Source organism: Cydia strobilella, chromosome Z, assembly GCF_947568885.1.
Source record: "Cydia strobilella chromosome Z, ilCydStro3.1, whole genome shotgun sequence".
Lineage (NCBI taxonomy): Eukaryota > Metazoa > Arthropoda > Insecta > Lepidoptera > Tortricidae > Cydia > Cydia strobilella.
In genome coordinates, this window is record NC_086068.1 from 18,379,776 (window position 1) to 18,397,715 (window position 17,940).

The following is a 17,940-nucleotide window of genomic DNA, read 5'->3' on the forward strand; positions in this document are numbered from 1 at the left end:
TCGTTTTCCGTTTCACACGTAAAAAATACTTTGTCTCGAATTGCCAAAAATGTTCAATGCTTGATGCATGGAGACTATATAAAGGAGCCAAATCTCTCTGTATGAAAAGTGTCCATAAAAAATCAGTAATTAGGCGGCGCCACCATACACCGAAATAATACCAAAAACAATCTACGTAATTTTGTCGGGTTATTTGTTGCCTTCTATGGTACATGTCATACTCATGTCCCACAGCCTACCTAGCGCCACCTATTTACAGCTGATAGCTGGTCACTTTTGCAATAGTTCTGTCATAAGAGATTGTCGTCCTTTCTATACCGTCCATAGCTTGATGTTTTTGCAAACTAGACTCCACACTCGCGTAGTCTGGAGCGAGCTTAACATTTCACACTCCCGTTCGCTTCGCACCGCGATTCGCGCACGAGTGTGGAGGGACCTATAGGCTTGATGTGAGAGACAAAATAGTTGCGGACACAAAAGTCACGAGCAACTTAGTGGCCAGGCGATTAATTTGTCGAAATGAGACAAATGGTGTGTTACGTTACGGCCAAAGAGTAAAGTAAGTATAGTAGGTTACGGCCTTTATATTGAAAGACTGTCCCCTTTTGACATTTGCATCTAGTTGGTCAAACCAAATCGGCATTAAATAAGAACAAAAAAAACTATACTCATCCTTTTCTTTTGGGTGCTAGTAGTAGTGTGACAAAGATAGTATGAGTCTCTCTGTCTATGTTTGAAATGAGACAGTCCTTTGACAAACTATAGTGTATTAACTGCTTTATCATTCGGTAGATTTGTGCTGTACGCTGTACCATATTATTTAATCTACGAATATTTTTACGTGTGACTATGGATGGTATAGAAAGGACGCCAATCTCTTATGGCAGAATTGTTGCAAAAGTGACCGCTTTCAGCTTTAAATAATAGTTCCTAATCTCTCCGGTGGCGCTAGTTAGGCTCTGGGACATGAGTATAACATGAACCAACAAATAACCCGACCAAACTACGTAGGTTGTTTTTGGTAGTATTTCGGTGTATGGTGGCGCCGCCTAATTACTGTTTTTTGATGGACACTTTTCATACATAGAGATTTGGCTCCTTTATATAGTCTCCATGCATGTCTCCATGCGTGTGACTTTGATATTGTCTGAATTGTCTGTTGTCTGGTCTGTCTGGTCTGGTAATACATACACATAGTGTAATGTAGTATTGTAGTGTGTGTGTGTGTGGTAGCGTTTGTACAACTATATAGTGGTCTTCTTGTTATTTTTACTTTTATTTATTTATGATTTATTAAGTTAGTTTTACAGTAAAAATATTTATTACGTTGTAATTCTAGCTTTAAATCGTTACGTGAAAGACTCAGAATGCTAAAAACTAGTGTGTAAATATTAATCCAACAGGTACTGTTAGAGTACCTCACCTGCGTAGTCCCTTCCTGCTACAAAATAATCATTTCGTGCGTCTTACGTTATTCCAATAGTGTTAACGGTAAGTTTTCTTTCCTTTTAATTATTTTTGTTCGTTTATTAATCATTCTCTATACTTGAAGTTTTAAATAGTGCCAAACTGCGGAATTACGAATTTTTCCAACTGAACTTTGAAATGCTAACGTGTTAAAAAAATAGGGTAATTAAAATTTCCTCCCTGTACGATAATTATTATTCTGATTGAAATAAAACTTGGTTTAATTTTATGCTAACCGCTGCCATGCCGCGGTGGGATCGGATTAGACTTTGACACCAGCATGGCTAGTGTGCGTGCGTGGGCCATTTGCGAACGCGTATTTTTATCCTGTTCCTTGCGAATGTGTTAGGTTTGTACACGATTTACCTTGCTTTTTTTTATCACATCCTACTCTGTTTGATTATATAGGTACCCTAAAATGGGGCTAATCGGTACAATTTCACTACACTACAATCAATAACTCCATATTTTATATCATTAATAATTGTTTAATATTTTTAATGGATAAAACGCATTTTTTGCGTTATGTTAGAATTGTAAACACTGACAAAAATTTTTTAAAGGGGTGTTCCCAGATATATCATGGACGGGGCTTTTTGGGTCTTGCACTGGTTTTGATTGAATTTTGAAGATTGTGTTGTTTTAAACATGACTAGGCCTATTTGAGACACTTTAGAAACGACCGCCTAAGGAATTAAAAAAAGGGTAACCATCATTTTTAAATAATTTTCGGGGCAAAAAAAAAACAATTATAAACACAAAACAAGATTTCCGGAAATCTCTTTTTAGCTGTAAAATACCTTTAATTTAACTATTTTTACTTGTATATATTCAAAGTATGTGCTTTTATAATAACATTAATGATTTACGTTTTTGACAGCAGTAAATTAATATAAAAAAGAAGAAAATTAGTTTTTTTTTAAATAAAATCAAGATAGAATATTTTTATTTGCCCTGATTTTCCAACAATACACTAAAAAACTTGTTTCCACGCTATACATTAGGGCAACAATGCCTATTGCACTAATTGGCTTCAAACAGGTTAGGAAGCAAAATAGAATTCAATTTGTTTTCAAATCAAACAAAACAAAAGCAGCACTGTTCTATTTAATAATGATCATACCTGTGTTAACTCAAGGCACAAATACTAAAGTAATGTATAGTCCGTGCGGAAAGAGAAAAGTCGTAGAATGTATTGGATCCCATACATTTCACGACTCTTCTCTTTCTGCACAGACTAGCAAAATATTTATTTGACAAAAAATTATATTGATGTTACTGTCAACATCTAGATGTTATTCAACATATAAAAAAACATTATTCTATCTAAATTCTAAAATAATAAATACTAAACAAATTAAATGTAAACTTTTTATTTTAAAATTAATTTCATAGTATGATTATTTTGATCGAAATTACATTGGTATACTTTTTTTTTTAAGGCTCGGAAACAGACATGACATGGAACCTCTTTAAGCCTTTATAAGCAGAGGGAATATATTTCCGACGTGATTTTGAACTTTATTTTAGTGATAGGGTTCAATTTTGCATAATTTCGGATACCCTTATGCATTATTAAAGGGTTATAGTGCTCGAAGATTTTTCAGTGAGCACATGTATAAATGATATCGACATCAAATCCCTAGAATGTGCCCCTCACATATTGGAGGCAATTTGTACCAGTAATAAAACCGTGGGACTCTAGAGGTTATTTAGCATGCATAACTGTTTCTGAAACTATGAAATCTTTCCTATAAGTATAGTTTGTCAAGGGACTGTCTTATTTCAAACATAGACAGAGAGAATCATACACTAGTACTAGCACCCGAAAGAAAAGGATGAGTATAGTTTTTTTTGTTCTTATTTACTGCCAATCTGGTTTGACCAACTATATATTCGAGTATTACAATATTCATTATACATAAATTTAAAAAGAAAGTAGGTAACTGTTTTGCTGCCAATCATTGTCTATGTAAATATAGTTTTAAAAAATATATGTGATAGGCCACTTCTTTGTTTCATATTCGTCTATTGCAAAACATATCTAGTGACCTATGTATATCATACTGATTGTTGCAATTGTTGCAAAATATTGTCTGCAAAATATTAATTTATAATGATTTGTTTTAGAGGCACCATGGCAGAAGCCCACTCAGCCGTTGCCTTCTCATTTGCCATCACCCACGATGGCTGGGATGTCAACTTTGACCGAGAAGTGCTTTATCTGGTCTGGGAGTCTGGTCTGCGCTCCTGGAAGAAACGTCTGGCACGCTTCAAGGTAATATTTATGTTATTTATACAGTTGCCATCAGATATATCGGAGCGGACAAGGTGCTCAAAAATTTTCGAATGTACACTTTAACATCTTGATAATAGAGATCCCATCAAAAACATTACTTGTAAACAGATGCAAGTCTCGCAACGCAATTCTTCTACTACAAAAGTTTTAAGATGCAATGTGAAACCAAGTCGGTTATTTTAATTAGTGCCAGGGGGTGTTAAACCTGTATCAATATTAGATATCTTTAATTTTTCATACGTATAATGACTTTGCTATCGCACCGTTGCATGATAAATAAATAAATAAATAAATAAATATAGGACATTCTTACACAGATTGACTAAGTCCCACAGTAAGCTCAAGAAGGCTTGTGTTGTGGGTACTTAGACAACGATATATATAATATACAAATACATAAATACATAGAAAACACCCAAGACTCAGGAACAAATATCTGTGCTCATCACACAAATAAATGCCCTTACCGGGATACGAACCCAGGACCATCGGCTTCACAGGCAGGGTCACTACCCACTAGGCCAGACCGGTCGTCTAGATGACATAAGGATCATCGTCAACTATTAAAAATAATTCTAATTAAACATAACATTGAGCATTACACGTATTTACAAGTACGGTACGAGTAAAGAGTAAAGCATTATGTGCCGATTGCCAAGTCATTATATGTATTAAAAATTAAAGATATCTAATATTGATACCAAAGAGGATATAATAAGATAGAGCGGTACTGTCATAGTAAATTTTGTAACCAATGTAAATTCACTGCCATCTATCGAGATACTTTAAAACTAAAAATTAAGATTTATAAAAATACGTTAAAATGTATTTAAATATGTATAAATGATTTTTTTATTTTCATTAATTATTTTTATATGATTTTGACCCATGTTCTTTAACGGATATGCGTTAAAATGATAAATAACAAACGAAACAGTCAACGCCCTCTATACGAGAGTAGGCCAAAGCTAGTGGCGCCATCTGATCGAGAATCAAATTTTCGTCATTTTCGAGGCACGTTTTTTCCTTAGACTGTATCCATCTATTACGGAGTTATATCTTTGTTGATACGGTTTTAACACCCCTGGCATTAATTAATATTACCAACTTTTTTGTAGTAGAAGAATTGCGTTGCGATACTTGCATCTTTTTACATGTAATATTTTTGATGGGATCTCATCTCTTTTTGTAGGTAGTCTTTCTTTTCGGGTACTACTGCTTGTACGTCAGCTACCACTTTTCTCAAAGCTCATACTCATACCCATCCCACACTATACTCGTACTCATACCTATACAATACTTATAGCTAGTAATGTGCCGCCAAGAAATTACGCACTTACCGTAATTCTCATTAGTCAAAATTACAGTAAATTACCGAGAATTTACGGTAACTTACCCATGAAGTATATTACATTAATATTGAATTTTGTTTACAAGTTTTGTGGTTTTAAAATATTTAAATGTTTTTTACGTTATTATTATTAAGTGTACTAATGTTTTCTGACACGTGGTTGATTGGTATAATTTATAGTCTTATTTCTCCTTATCTTAGTCCCAGCTCTATTTGGGCTTCAATGTACAGCGGAGCCAAAGCGCTTTATCCTGGGTTACCATAGGGGTTAGGTTCTACTTTCATCTCCCTCTTGATATTGAACTACCATGTGTTGGGAGGCCTTTGTCTTCCCAGAAATCTTGTGAGGATATTGAATTGTATTGTAGCACAGGCGGGTTTCCGTAACTCGACGACAGGCGCCTAGTTTTCGTAACGGGGGGTGGGAGCTAGTCCAGCCAACCAACCCAACCCCTCAACAGGAAAGGTAACCTGCTGGATCCTGGAAGAGCGACTTCGTGAGTCTTTCATTGATGCCATGTATGGCCTGTTGGTCTCCAGCCTGGTTGTGCTGTGTCTTTGTAAGATCCAGCAGCAGTGAGCGTATCTTGCTAAAGCGCAGTGGGAAAATCGATTCCGCACCGTCGTTAGCTCAGGATCCACTGTGTCCCTTGATCCATTGGAGGGTGAGCTTCTTATTATGAGATACAGGTTTGCCATATGGAGGTCTCCATTAGTCGTTCGTGGCCTTCATGTATGAGTTTTGATGGAATTATATGGCTTAGGGCCATTAGAGTGCTCCACTGGCGGATAGTATATGGGTGGAGGGATCCTACTAACCTTCCTTGCAGTGATGGTAGCCGCCGCATTGATGATGCTCATGCACTCAGCTTGGAAAACTGAGTTATGAGCTCCTAGCGGAGTGGTAATGGACAATGGTTTCGCAACCTTACCGCTTGGGGGGGGAGGGCTTCTTTTAGTTTGTCAGTAATAGGGACTACTCTGACCACTCTGAAAGATCCAATCACGTGCTCATTGCGCTATCGAGACGAGTAACAGGACATAAAAAAGACGAGCGCTATGAATGCAGGATCTTGATTCTTGAGGGCCATCAGGAACCAATTTAATCCATTAGTACCCAAATTGTACAGAAACTGCAGTTACCACGAGTTTTTTTTTTTACCTGCGGTAACTGGTGGTGGAACATTGCGAACCCAGCTGATAAGCGCTTACCTGTTCACAATACAACAGCCTAACTTAAAATAAACATGAGATGTAATAAAATATCGTCAAACACACTTGTTGTAACGTAAGCCATTACAAATCAAACTCTACCTTACACATCAAGCTTGCTTACATATGACTTATTGAAATATGAATGGTTTTTAGATTACATCACTGTACATAATGTTTTTTTTTTTTTGGTAAAGAATAAATTTATTCATTACCTATGAGATGGATTTTATACAACTAAGCTGAAATAATAGAGAACTCACTGTATTTTTCGTTAGGCAAGTACTTACTTACTTTAAATCGCACATCGAATGAAACTTATTAAACATTAGTAATAAATAATTTAATATTTGTTGCGTATTTCACGTCTAACATCTATTTATAACATTGATTAGTTAAAATTTCTCTTAGAAAAATCACCCGAGAACATTCGCGGGGAAGATTCGCCGTAATTTACGCGGTAATTTACGGTAATTTTGGTAATAAACTAGTTCCTTTTGACAGATTTTTTTGAAAATTTGAGTACAGTTTGTATTACCAAAATAAAAATAAATTCTGTAAAAAAAAGTTAAAAAAAATGAAAGTTATAAAAGACAACTTTCTCCATAATTAAAATTAAAAAATATATTAAAAAGCTTTTATTTAGGATTAATTATATCCATAGAATTAAAATTAAAAAAATAAATTAATATTAAACTTAAAACTAACTTAACATATTTAAAAAAGTTACTTTTTAAAATCAGCACGTGGCGCGTGCGATTTCGCCCAGTGGCCAAATATCCCGTACGGAGAACGTTACCGAGTAATATACCCGACGATTCTCTTTGTTCTCGTAATTTACGGTAACGGCACATCACAACTCATAGTCATAGCCTGGAGATGCCGGATGGTGGACTGGTTCCAAGGTCAGACGTATACCATCCTCCTCTGGAGATATCGGTTAAAACTAATGGTTTCATGTGTCGAGCTCCAACCGAACGCCTGGAACCTGGCAATGTGGACGGGCAGCAGGACTGGAACTTTCCTAAGGGAAACTATGAGCTTTTGTATAAATTAATCTCGGGGATTTGCTGGCAGGAAGTTTTCAGTTCTGTGAATGTTGACAATGCTGTTGATATTTTGTATAAAAATTGTATGGGGTTTTTGATCTCTGTATACCGAAACGGATTCGACCGAGGAAACCAAGTAGGCGTTATCCCATTTGGTACACTTCAGAACTGATAAGTGACCTTAAACGAAAAGGAGAACTTCACAGAAAGTGGAAAGCCACTAAAAATAGAGACATTTACTACGAGTTTTCAAAATTGAGATCCAAAGTTAAGGAGCGTATAGCGTCTGCTTATGATGATTACCTCGATCGAATCCAGAGTAGGGTAAGAGTGGTAAGACACAATCCCCGTGCTTTTTGGCAACATCTTGACAGCTTGAAAACAAAGGGTGGTTTTGCCTCTAGTATAGAGTCTGGTGGGGAAAAATTTACTGGAAGCAAGGTAGCTAGTGCGTTTGCCGATTACTTTTCAGCGGTATTCTTGCCTGATATTCCGCGTCTGGAACCGAGCGGGCAGGGGATTGGAGATCAAAATCGTGATTCACATTAAGTGCGTATCAGTGGAAGAGGTGGAAGCAGGAATTAAACGAATTAAGGCTAACTGTTCGGTCAGGCCCGATAACGTGCCAGCGTATATCTTGAAAGGGTGTGCAGAGAGCCTGAAGATTCCGTTGCATTTTATTTTCAACTTGGCCCTCAGTACTGGGTGTTACCCGCATCATTGGAAGGTATCTAGGGTAAGACCGATCCCAAAGGGGAGTGATATTACTGCGGTGGAAAATTACAGGCCAATAGCTATTCTTCCTACGCTGGCCAAATTGTTTGAGTCTATACTCCATCGAACTCTATCAGTACAGACCTCTTTTGTGTGATGCTCAACACGGTTTCAGACCGAATCGATCGGTAAACACAAATCTCCTGATTTTGGTCGATAGCATTTCGGAACATCTTGATAGAGGTATCCAGGTTGATGTACTGTATCTCGATTTTAGGAAGGCTTTCGATCGCGTGGATAACGATGTTTTGCTGCAAAAATTAAGCTGCATTGGCTTTTCTACTGGATTGCTGAAATTCTTTGCAAGTTATCTACGTGATCGACAGCAATTTGTCCAGCATGGTTGCTTTGTCTCGGCTCCTTATCATACTCGATCGGGCGTCAGTCAAGGCTCCATACTAGGACCATTCCTGTTTGGAATAATGATTAATGACCTCCAGTCTGTTCTAAAGTCATGTCAATGCCTCCTTTACGCTGACGATTTGAAGTTAGTTTACGGGGTGGAGCAAGAAACCGACTGTGAATCTTTGCAGGCGGACATCAACTTGGTCTTTCGGTGGAGTATGGAGAACAAACTTCTTTTCAACCCAGCCAAATGCAGTGTCTGTACCTTCAGCCGTTCGCGCGCTCCAGTACTTGCGCAGTACTTTCTGGGATCAGAGCCTATAAATCGTGTGTTTTCTGTTAAGGATCTAGGCGTGGTCTTCTATCTACTGCGTGTCGAACACTGCGCGGAGAGTCAGATTGTCCGGAACTTGTGAGCCGCCTCGTGCGACTGTTTGTTCCAGATGTCTCCAGAACAGATCTCAGGCCGCGGAGACGCGTTCTTTTAGCTGTGCCAGCTGCGCGAACTGTGTCGCGAAGAAACTCGCCACTGCCGCGCGGTCTCTCTCTACTTAATGCGCTCTTGGCGTCAGCACCGGAATGCGATCTGATTGCATGGCGATGGGTGGCTGTGAGAAACGAATGCTTGAGGTTCTGTGAGGTGATGGATGCTAGGCCCTCGAGTGTAACGTAATGTTTGTTATCCGTGTGTGAAATGTAATGTAATACTTAGTGTAATGATTCTATGTTGTTATGTGTTAGTTTCATGACGTATTGGTTTACTGTAAAGTCGTGTAAACGTATTTATAAAATAAAATAAAATAAAAATACCAAACTATACTTGTATTCATACGATACTCATAATATGAGTATTGTATATGGTATTGTATGGTATGGTATTGGTATGGTATTGTATTGGGTATAGTATACCCAAGTACCTACCCATCCCACACCATATTCGCACTCATACCTATACCATATTCATATTCTTACCATAATCATAGCCATACCATACTCATACTATACACATCGTCATACTCACACCGTACATATTATTTGTAGAAACTGCAAAAGTTTGTAATAGCATTTATTTATATGGGACTACAAACTTATTTATGTAGTCCTTAATACGTGACTGATATTGCGATATTTTTTATGTTTAAAATTTGAAGCTTGTGGGTCTCCTAGAAGTACCTTAGAATTATGATGATCTTAAGTGAGTGTGTCAGTGACAAAACCAAGGAACTTTGACGTGCAATAATTCTTAAACTACAAGTTCAAATTGAATGTTCTTGGGAATATATCTAAGCCATATTATACCCTATATGTCACTGCAAATTCAGGGTTCTAGCTTTAGCCAGCACAAAATTACAGGACGTCGAAAATGACCTGAATGGCTTCGAGGAAAGGATGGTACGGTCGTGCCTCTTTGATTTGCTCGACTTGGCGGGGGCACTACCGTGCCCCCAGATTTTGTTCAAATATTTGTGAACACCTTGGCCACTCCGATTTATCTAATGGCAGGCAACTGTACATAATGTACATATACTTACTTTCTTGTTGTATTCTTTTTGGTTTACTATTGAACCAAGAAAGCAGAATCCAAACTTAATAAATTGGGGAAGTGTTATTTAATTTACCAGTAGGTATTGGATTTTAAATGTCTGGTTTTTAATGGTTTATCAATTTAAATATTTTTATTTCAATATAACTTGTTTAGATTTTAATATTTGTGGTGCATGGTGAGGATCTTTTTCACTACGTCAGGCCTTATTTTTCATATGACTAATTGTATATATACCTTTTATCCCCGTAAATATTTACTTACTGTTCACTTCAGGATATGTTCTTATCTGTTGATGTTATCAATATTGTTATCTACTAAATAAATGTGACAATACCATGCAGACGATGTAAATAGGGAAGTACCTATTTATCTTTCATTAATTGATCTGAAAACGGTAAGCATATCTAACAACTGATGCTAACTGGTATACTATGTATAGTCAGACGTGTAAAAGTGTCCTTGTGTTCCGTTTAACTATTGTATAAATGTTTTTATTTATATAAGGACGGTATCAGTATAAAACGGTAAGCATATCTAACAACTGATGCTAACTGGTATACTATGTATAGTCAGATGTGTAAAAGTTTGCTTGTGTTCCGTTTAACTATTGTATAAATGTTTTTATTTATATAAGGACGGTATGAGTATAAAACGGTAAGCATATCTAACAACTGATGCTAACTGGTATACTATGTATAGTAAGACGTGTAAAAGTGTCCTCGTGTTTTGTTTAACTATTGTATAAATGTTTTTATTTATATAAGGACGGTATCAGTATAAAACGGTAAGCATATCTAACAACTGATGCTAACTGGTATACTATGTATAGTCAGACGTGTAAAAGTGTCCTTGTGTTCCGTTTAACTATTGTATATATGTTTTTATTTATATGAGGACGGTATCAGTATATTAATACATGGTGTTCATTATTTTAAACATACGTACATAAACTCTTAAAGTCACCTTTCGTTTTGAGTAAGTGACTGGTTTTATTGGTATTCTCATCCTGGTGATAAAGCGAGTAAACCTACCAGCCTGCATGATAAGGTGCATTCAATAAAGATTTCACGATGTTTTAAAAGGTATCTCCGACGAAATGTGAAATCCAAACGTCAATGCCATGATAATGTAGCTCTTTAAATATAACGAAACAAACAATAAAAAAAATTATAGAAAAAGAAACCGATAGGACCTTCTACATTAGTCATGGGATGGAAAATGTAGTTTGACACATCTGTCAAAACTGTCAAAATTGACAGTTTTTGTCTTTTAGTGAAAATTAACATGGTTTGTTTGCTAAATTATATCCCAAAAAGATAATTTTCACTGATAATGACAAAAACTGTCAATTTGTCAAACTTGACTGATATGTCAAATAACACTATACTATGTCACTTAGTACCAAACTTTAACAAAACGTTAATTATCACTAAAAATTAAAAAAACTCAAACTGTCAATTTTGACAGTTTTGACAGATGTGTCAAACTACATTTTCCATCCCATGACTAATGTTGAAGGTCCTATCAAAATCGGACAAGCCGTTTCGATTTGGGATCCAATACTGTCAAAATGTCACAAACTGTCAATTTTGACAGATAGTATAAATCTACACTTAACAATGTCACTGGGTGCTAAATTCTATCCCAAAAAGATAATTTTCACTGAAAATTACAAAAACTGTCAATCTGTCAAATTTTACTGATATGTCAAACAACACTAAACTATGTCACTTAGTACCAAACTTTAACAAAACATGTTAATTTTCACTAAAAATGACAAAAACTGTTTAACTGTCTATTTTGACAGTTTTGACAGTTGTCTCAAACTACATTTTCCATCCCATGACTAATGTTGAAGGTCCTATCAAAATCGGCCAAGCTGTTTCGATTTGGGATCCAAAACTGTCAAAATGTCACAAACTGTCAATTTTGGCAGATAGTATAAATCTACACTTAACAATGTCACTGGGTGCTAAATTCTATCCCAAAAAGATAATTTTCACTGAAAATGACAAAAACTGTCAATCTGTCAAATTTGACTGATATGTCAAACAACACTAAACTATGTCACTTAGTACCAAACTTTAACAAAACATGTTAATTTTCACTAAAAATTACAAAAACTGTCAACTGTCAATTTTGACAGATGAGTCAAACTACATTTTCCATCCTATGACTAATGTTGAAGGTCCTATCAAAATCGGACAAACCGTTTCGATTTGGGATCCAAAAATGCGAAAAAGGTCACAAAATGTCAATTTTGACAGATAGTATAAATCTACACTTAACAATGTCACTTGGTGCTAAATTATATCCCAAAAAGATAATTTTCACCGAAAATGACAAAAACTGTCAATCTGTCAAATTTGACTGATATGTCAAACAACACTAAACTATGTCACTTAGTACCAAACTTTAACAAAAACATGTTAATTTTCACTAAAAATGACAAAAACTGTCAAACTGTCAATTTTGACAGTTTTGACAAATGTGTCAAACTACATTTTCCATCCCATGACTAATGTTGAAGGTCCTATCAAAATCGGACAAACCTGGGACGATTTGGGATCCAAAAATGCGAAAAAGGTCACAAAATGTCAATTTTGACAGATAGTATAAATCTACACTTAACAATGTTACTTGGTGCTAAATTCTATCCCAAAAAGATAATTTTCACTGAAAATGACAAAAACTGTCAATTTGTCAAATTTGACTGATATGTAAACCAAACCTTAGTTCCACTAGGTACTGCCAGGGTTCAGCATCAGCTCTATCATGGGTACTGCTCTCCTAAGTGCTCATCAAGACGAGTCGGATGACTAAAACAGCGTGTGCGTATGTTGCACCAAACCTTAGATCCATTAGGTACTGCCAGGGTTCAGTATCAGCTCTATCAAAGGGTACTGCTCTCCTAAGTGCTCATCAAGACCAGTCAGATGACCAAAACAGCGCGTGCCTATGCTGCACCAAACCTAAGTTCCACTAGGTACTGCCAGGGATCATAAGAAGGATGAGTAATACATACTCAAAACTTTTACAAGTTCTGTCTTGCAGACCTTTGATCCCTTGGACGCCTTTATAAAATTATGATGTTTCTTCTTGTTAATTGTTAGTTTTCAATCACATTTTTAATTTTCATTAAAAATTGATTTATTTGTTAATGGTTTGTGAAGCCCTTAACCATTAGTTCGTTTTAATTGTCAATGGTTTGAAAAAAATTAATATTAATGGCCATTACTAATTCATTTTCCGTCAATGGTTAATGGCAATTAACCTTTTCAATGGTTAATTTTTAATGGTCAATGGCATTAACGTTCGGCCAACACTGTATATAACCACCAAGATTCAAATCCACGCGTACGAAGACGCGGACAACAGCTAGTATCTTATACTGGAATAGGTTAATTTAGTCTGGCAGGTGCCTTATTTAATTTCCAGTGTTATATTATACCAACCTATTTTTACCTGACCACGGCAAAATCAAAAGCTACGATTGGTATAGTGTCAAATCCACTAAGCAAATTATGATGATATTGATGACTAAAGTATATCAATTGGTAAGTTTTTATGGTCCGGGTGGCATAGGAAACAGTTAAAATACATTTTAAAAGGAATGATTCTACTCAGGAAAAAAATGAATCGGGTTGTTTATGTTTAAATAATAATAGGGTAAATAGGTAGGGTTTAAATAATAATAAATAATAGGGTAGTTGACACATGTTTAATTTTAAAACTAAATCAAGTTAAATAGAAAGAAAATGACCAGTTTGTCGCAACAAATTGGAAACTTATGGCAACAATATACATAAACGCAACATTTCACCGACAAAATCGCAATTTCCTTGTTTTCCATACATCGAAACTGCTTCTAAAGGGGCCCACTGACTATCAGTCCGCCGGACGATATCGGCCTGTCAGTTAGAACAAAAATTTGACAGTTCCGAACAACTGACAGGCCGATATCGTCCGGCGGACTGATAGTCAGTGGGCCCCTTAAGCAAAGTGACACAGTGACGTCACGATGTGTTAGCCTTTGTGTTAGAGCGTTTGCTCAGTAAAGTGGAGATGCCAGACTTTGACCATCATTTGTGACTTTTGTATTGCTTTAAAACAATGGGTCCCATATATGTAGACATTTGATCCTCAAAACAAACCTGATCAACTGATACCGTTAAAAAAAAATGTCAACTACCCTATTCTTCCGGGTGGAATAAGCATGACCTTTTGTTTGACACCTACTGACATAAAGTTAAATTTGATGAACTTTACGTTTCTGACCTTGGCTATCGTTTGACAGAACAGCGTCCTGAATGGAGTATACCCCGGACATTTGCAATCACTGTATGTGCTGTGGACCCTGCTCGCAGCAGCGCATTTTGGAGGCTTTCATATACCCTTTGGTTTAGTACAAAAAGCACTTACCGTGTTACCTAGGTAAGTATTTTCATCACAAATCTGTTTAATGAATCTTAATTCGTAAATTGGTAATTTTAAAAAGCTAAGCACTAGTGATATATGGCTGATGAACCCTAGTAATTAGGATCTGGAGGTCCAGACTCCAGAGCAGTATAAACGGGTTACTTCGTAACGAAAAGTCTATACCACAGAATAACTAAATGTTTTATTACCTCTCAAGTATGAAGTTAATTGATTAACAGCGTGGCTCGACTAATACCTACCGAGAAAGAATTAATAATTCAATTCAATTCAATTATTTATTCATAAAATTTTACATTTTATACGTCCGTCAGTTTACGATTACACATTACATAATTGTGAATATTGTGATGAAATAATACGTACGGTCCTTTTACACGAGGCCAAGAACAAATATTGTTTTAATATTTATTTGGTCACAAACGGTACACGTTTCTTATGACTAGTGTTTGAAATTGAAATTGAAAATCTTTATTTCAGGCCTGTCGGCCCATATTCTGTTAGTTTACAGTTCTTAAAAATATACAGGGTGACCTTAGCCATTGGACAAACCCTGAAATCCCACGTATGGTTACTTCTCAGGAATGCTCTAACGTTAATATTTTTTTAATTAGAACATAAGATTAAAAAATAAATTTTCAAACAAATTTAATTCCAATGATCGACAACAAAAAGAAACATGCTGTATTAATCATTAGCAGTGTTTTTGACAACTTGTTTGAAAATGTGCGGCAATGATGACATTTGTCATAAGTCAGAATCTTATTAATGTCATAAATAATAATTTTTAAGAAAAAAAAAACCGACTTCAATGGGGATGCCGCTGAAAGTTTCATTATTGTTGATGGTGCACTCTTAGATTCCAGACAATGAAATGAAAAAGACAGCATCTTTTGCCTAATTATCCTAATCCATCTCTTGCCTAATTTTGCCTAATTGCCTAATTATTATAATATTGCCTAATAATGTAGAAAAGGAGGTAAAACCCACCCACTTTTCTAGTAGCATTTCGTTTTTGTAAGGGTCGCAGTTCTAACCTAACCTAAACCACTTTTCTAGTAGCATTTCCGGGTCCGGGTCTGGGTCCGGATCCGAGTCCCGGTCCGTGTCCGGCTGTCCGGGTCCAAGTTTGGGTCAGTGTTCGGTCCGGGTCCGGATCCGAGTTAGGGTCCATGTCCAGACCCGGATCCGGGTCCGAGTCCGGGTCCAACTTTGGGTCTGGGTCCATAAGGAAGAGAACAAATCGCCAAACATGAACTATGTGTCATTGAAGAGTTCCATTCTGATCATCATCAGCAGTTCCAATTCATCAAATGTCACTTTTTTAAATGTAAATGCTGGATTTGTTGATGAAAATACAAAAATCACAATATGTATGCCTTTCACATTTGAGGAGTTCCCTCGGTTCCTCATGGGTCTCATCATCAGAACTAGAGCTTGACAAAAATATGTCTTAAAAACTTAAGTTGCTTAACAAACATAAAGAAGAGGACAAATCGCCAAACGTAAACTATGCGTTATTAAAGAGTTCCATTCTGATCATCATCAGCATTTCCACTTCATCAAATGTCACTTTTTAAAATGAAAATGCTGGATTTGTTGATAAAAATACAAAAATCACTATATGTATGCCTTTCACATTTGAGGAGTTCCCTCGATTCCTCATGGATCCCATCATCAGAACTCGGGCTTGACAAAAATGTTTCTTGTAAACCTAACTTGCTTAACAAACATAACGAAGAGGACAAATCGCCAAACGTGAACTATGCGTCATTAAAGAGTTCCGTTCTGATCATCATCAGCAGTTCCACTTCATCAAATGTCACTTTTTTTAAATGTAAGTGCTTGATTTGTTGATGAAAATACTAAACTCACTATATGTATGCCTTTAACATTTGAGGAGTTCCCTCGATTCCTCATGGATCCCATCATCAGAACTGCGTTTTGACAATCTGTATATATATATACTTACAATCAAAAAACGAATTTTCAAAATTGGTCCAGAAATGACGGAGTTATGGAGTAACAAACATAAAAAAAAAAAAAAAAACATACAACCGAATTGATAACCTCCTCCTTTTGAAATCTTGAAGTCGGTTAAAAAAGATGATCAATAAGGTCGAAGAAGGTTTCATACTATTTATTACCTCAGGAGCTATTAACACATACAGGTTGCTGCAAAGTAAAAAAACCGTAATTTGTTAATTTCTTCGTAACCGCTACACCGGTTGTTATGATACTTGGTATACTGATTCTAAATACCCTAATGCATACTGGCCCAGTTAAATTAAGGGTTTCACCTCGGAATGAGAGATAATAAGCTGGTAACTCGTATACACCTTCGTTATGACGTATTAAAGGTCCTCTTAAAAACCTACGCCTAGATCGTGTGCGCGTCAGAAGTTATTCAAGGTCAAATGTCATACAAATCGGTTTTTCGCGGATATCAAAAATTTTATAGCTCCGATATTATTTACATGTAGGGAAGAAATGTAGAGCATAAAATTTGCGACAATTAGGTACCAAAAATGTTTCCATGTGATTAGTCGTTTTCTAAATATACGGCATAGAAGGCGCCAGCCAAACGCACTATGACGCAAGTTAGCTGGTAATCTCTGTAAATACTACATTCTATAAAGTTTTTAAATCGTTAAAATGACACTTGTGAGTAGGGAATGCAATCCCGCATGAGGAATTCAATCCCAGTATTTAGCGGGACTGTCAGTCTCAGTCCCGCGGGATCCTGGTATTTGCGGGATCCCGCAAGTTACTATACAATTTTACGAATTGGTACTAAATTTGAAGGTTCAATACAAAAAGTAAACAATATTTAGAAATAGTACATTGTGTATTATGGGCGGTAAACAAAAATATACGAACGAGTGTGAACTGAAGGCTAAAACACGATTTCGTCATTCTTGTACTGTGGCACGCCAAATGTTCCTCACAAGTCTCATCACACTTGTTAGAAAAAAAAAAGAGGGAAAAAATAAAACCTGCTTAATTTCGGTACGTACATTACATCAGCCCTAGGTCCAAATTTAGGATTTACGGACCGCATCGCCTAGCAAGTGTGACGTAAAAAAAACACTACAACCCCAGGTCGAAATTTACGATTTTACGGACCGCATCGCCTACGTGTACAGGTAACACCTTTTACGAGCAAATGAGATGAAAATTTCTTTATTTTACTTCTTAAATAATAATTATTAGACATTACTGGTATAAAATACGCCCCACAGATTTATTATTGTTTGACACAACTTGCATTTAGCACTGCGAATCTTCCGCCTTCAAAAAATACTTTCACACACAGCTTAAATTTCCTAGTAGGTGCTGTTGTTGTACTGCCAGTACTTAGAAACTCTTTGTACACCGTCTCCAACATACTTAACTTGTTTATATAAATAAATGTTTATTTTTAAATATTTAATCAAAACAAATATTACTCAATTCACAA

General features: G+C 36.2%; 1 protein-coding gene across 2 annotated transcripts in view; it reads left to right on the top strand.

Annotated features, from left to right (window-relative positions):
• The first annotated feature begins 1,217 nt into the window (after positions 1-1,217).
• Positions 1,218-17,940, top strand: part of LOC134754218 (carnitine O-palmitoyltransferase 1, liver isoform) — a 65,444-nt gene continuing 48,721 nt past the window's right edge. For both annotated transcript variants that reach the window (XR_010128879.1, XM_063690388.1), the window contains exons 1-3: positions 1,218-1,491; positions 3,598-3,745; positions 14,341-14,477. Coding sequence is in view for 1 of the 2 variants with exons in the window: in XM_063690388.1 (XP_063546458.1) it covers positions 3,605-3,745; positions 14,341-14,477 (278 nt within the window). In the remaining variant the exon portion in view is untranslated. The remainder of the gene's footprint in view (positions 1,492-3,597; positions 3,746-14,340; positions 14,478-17,940) is intronic.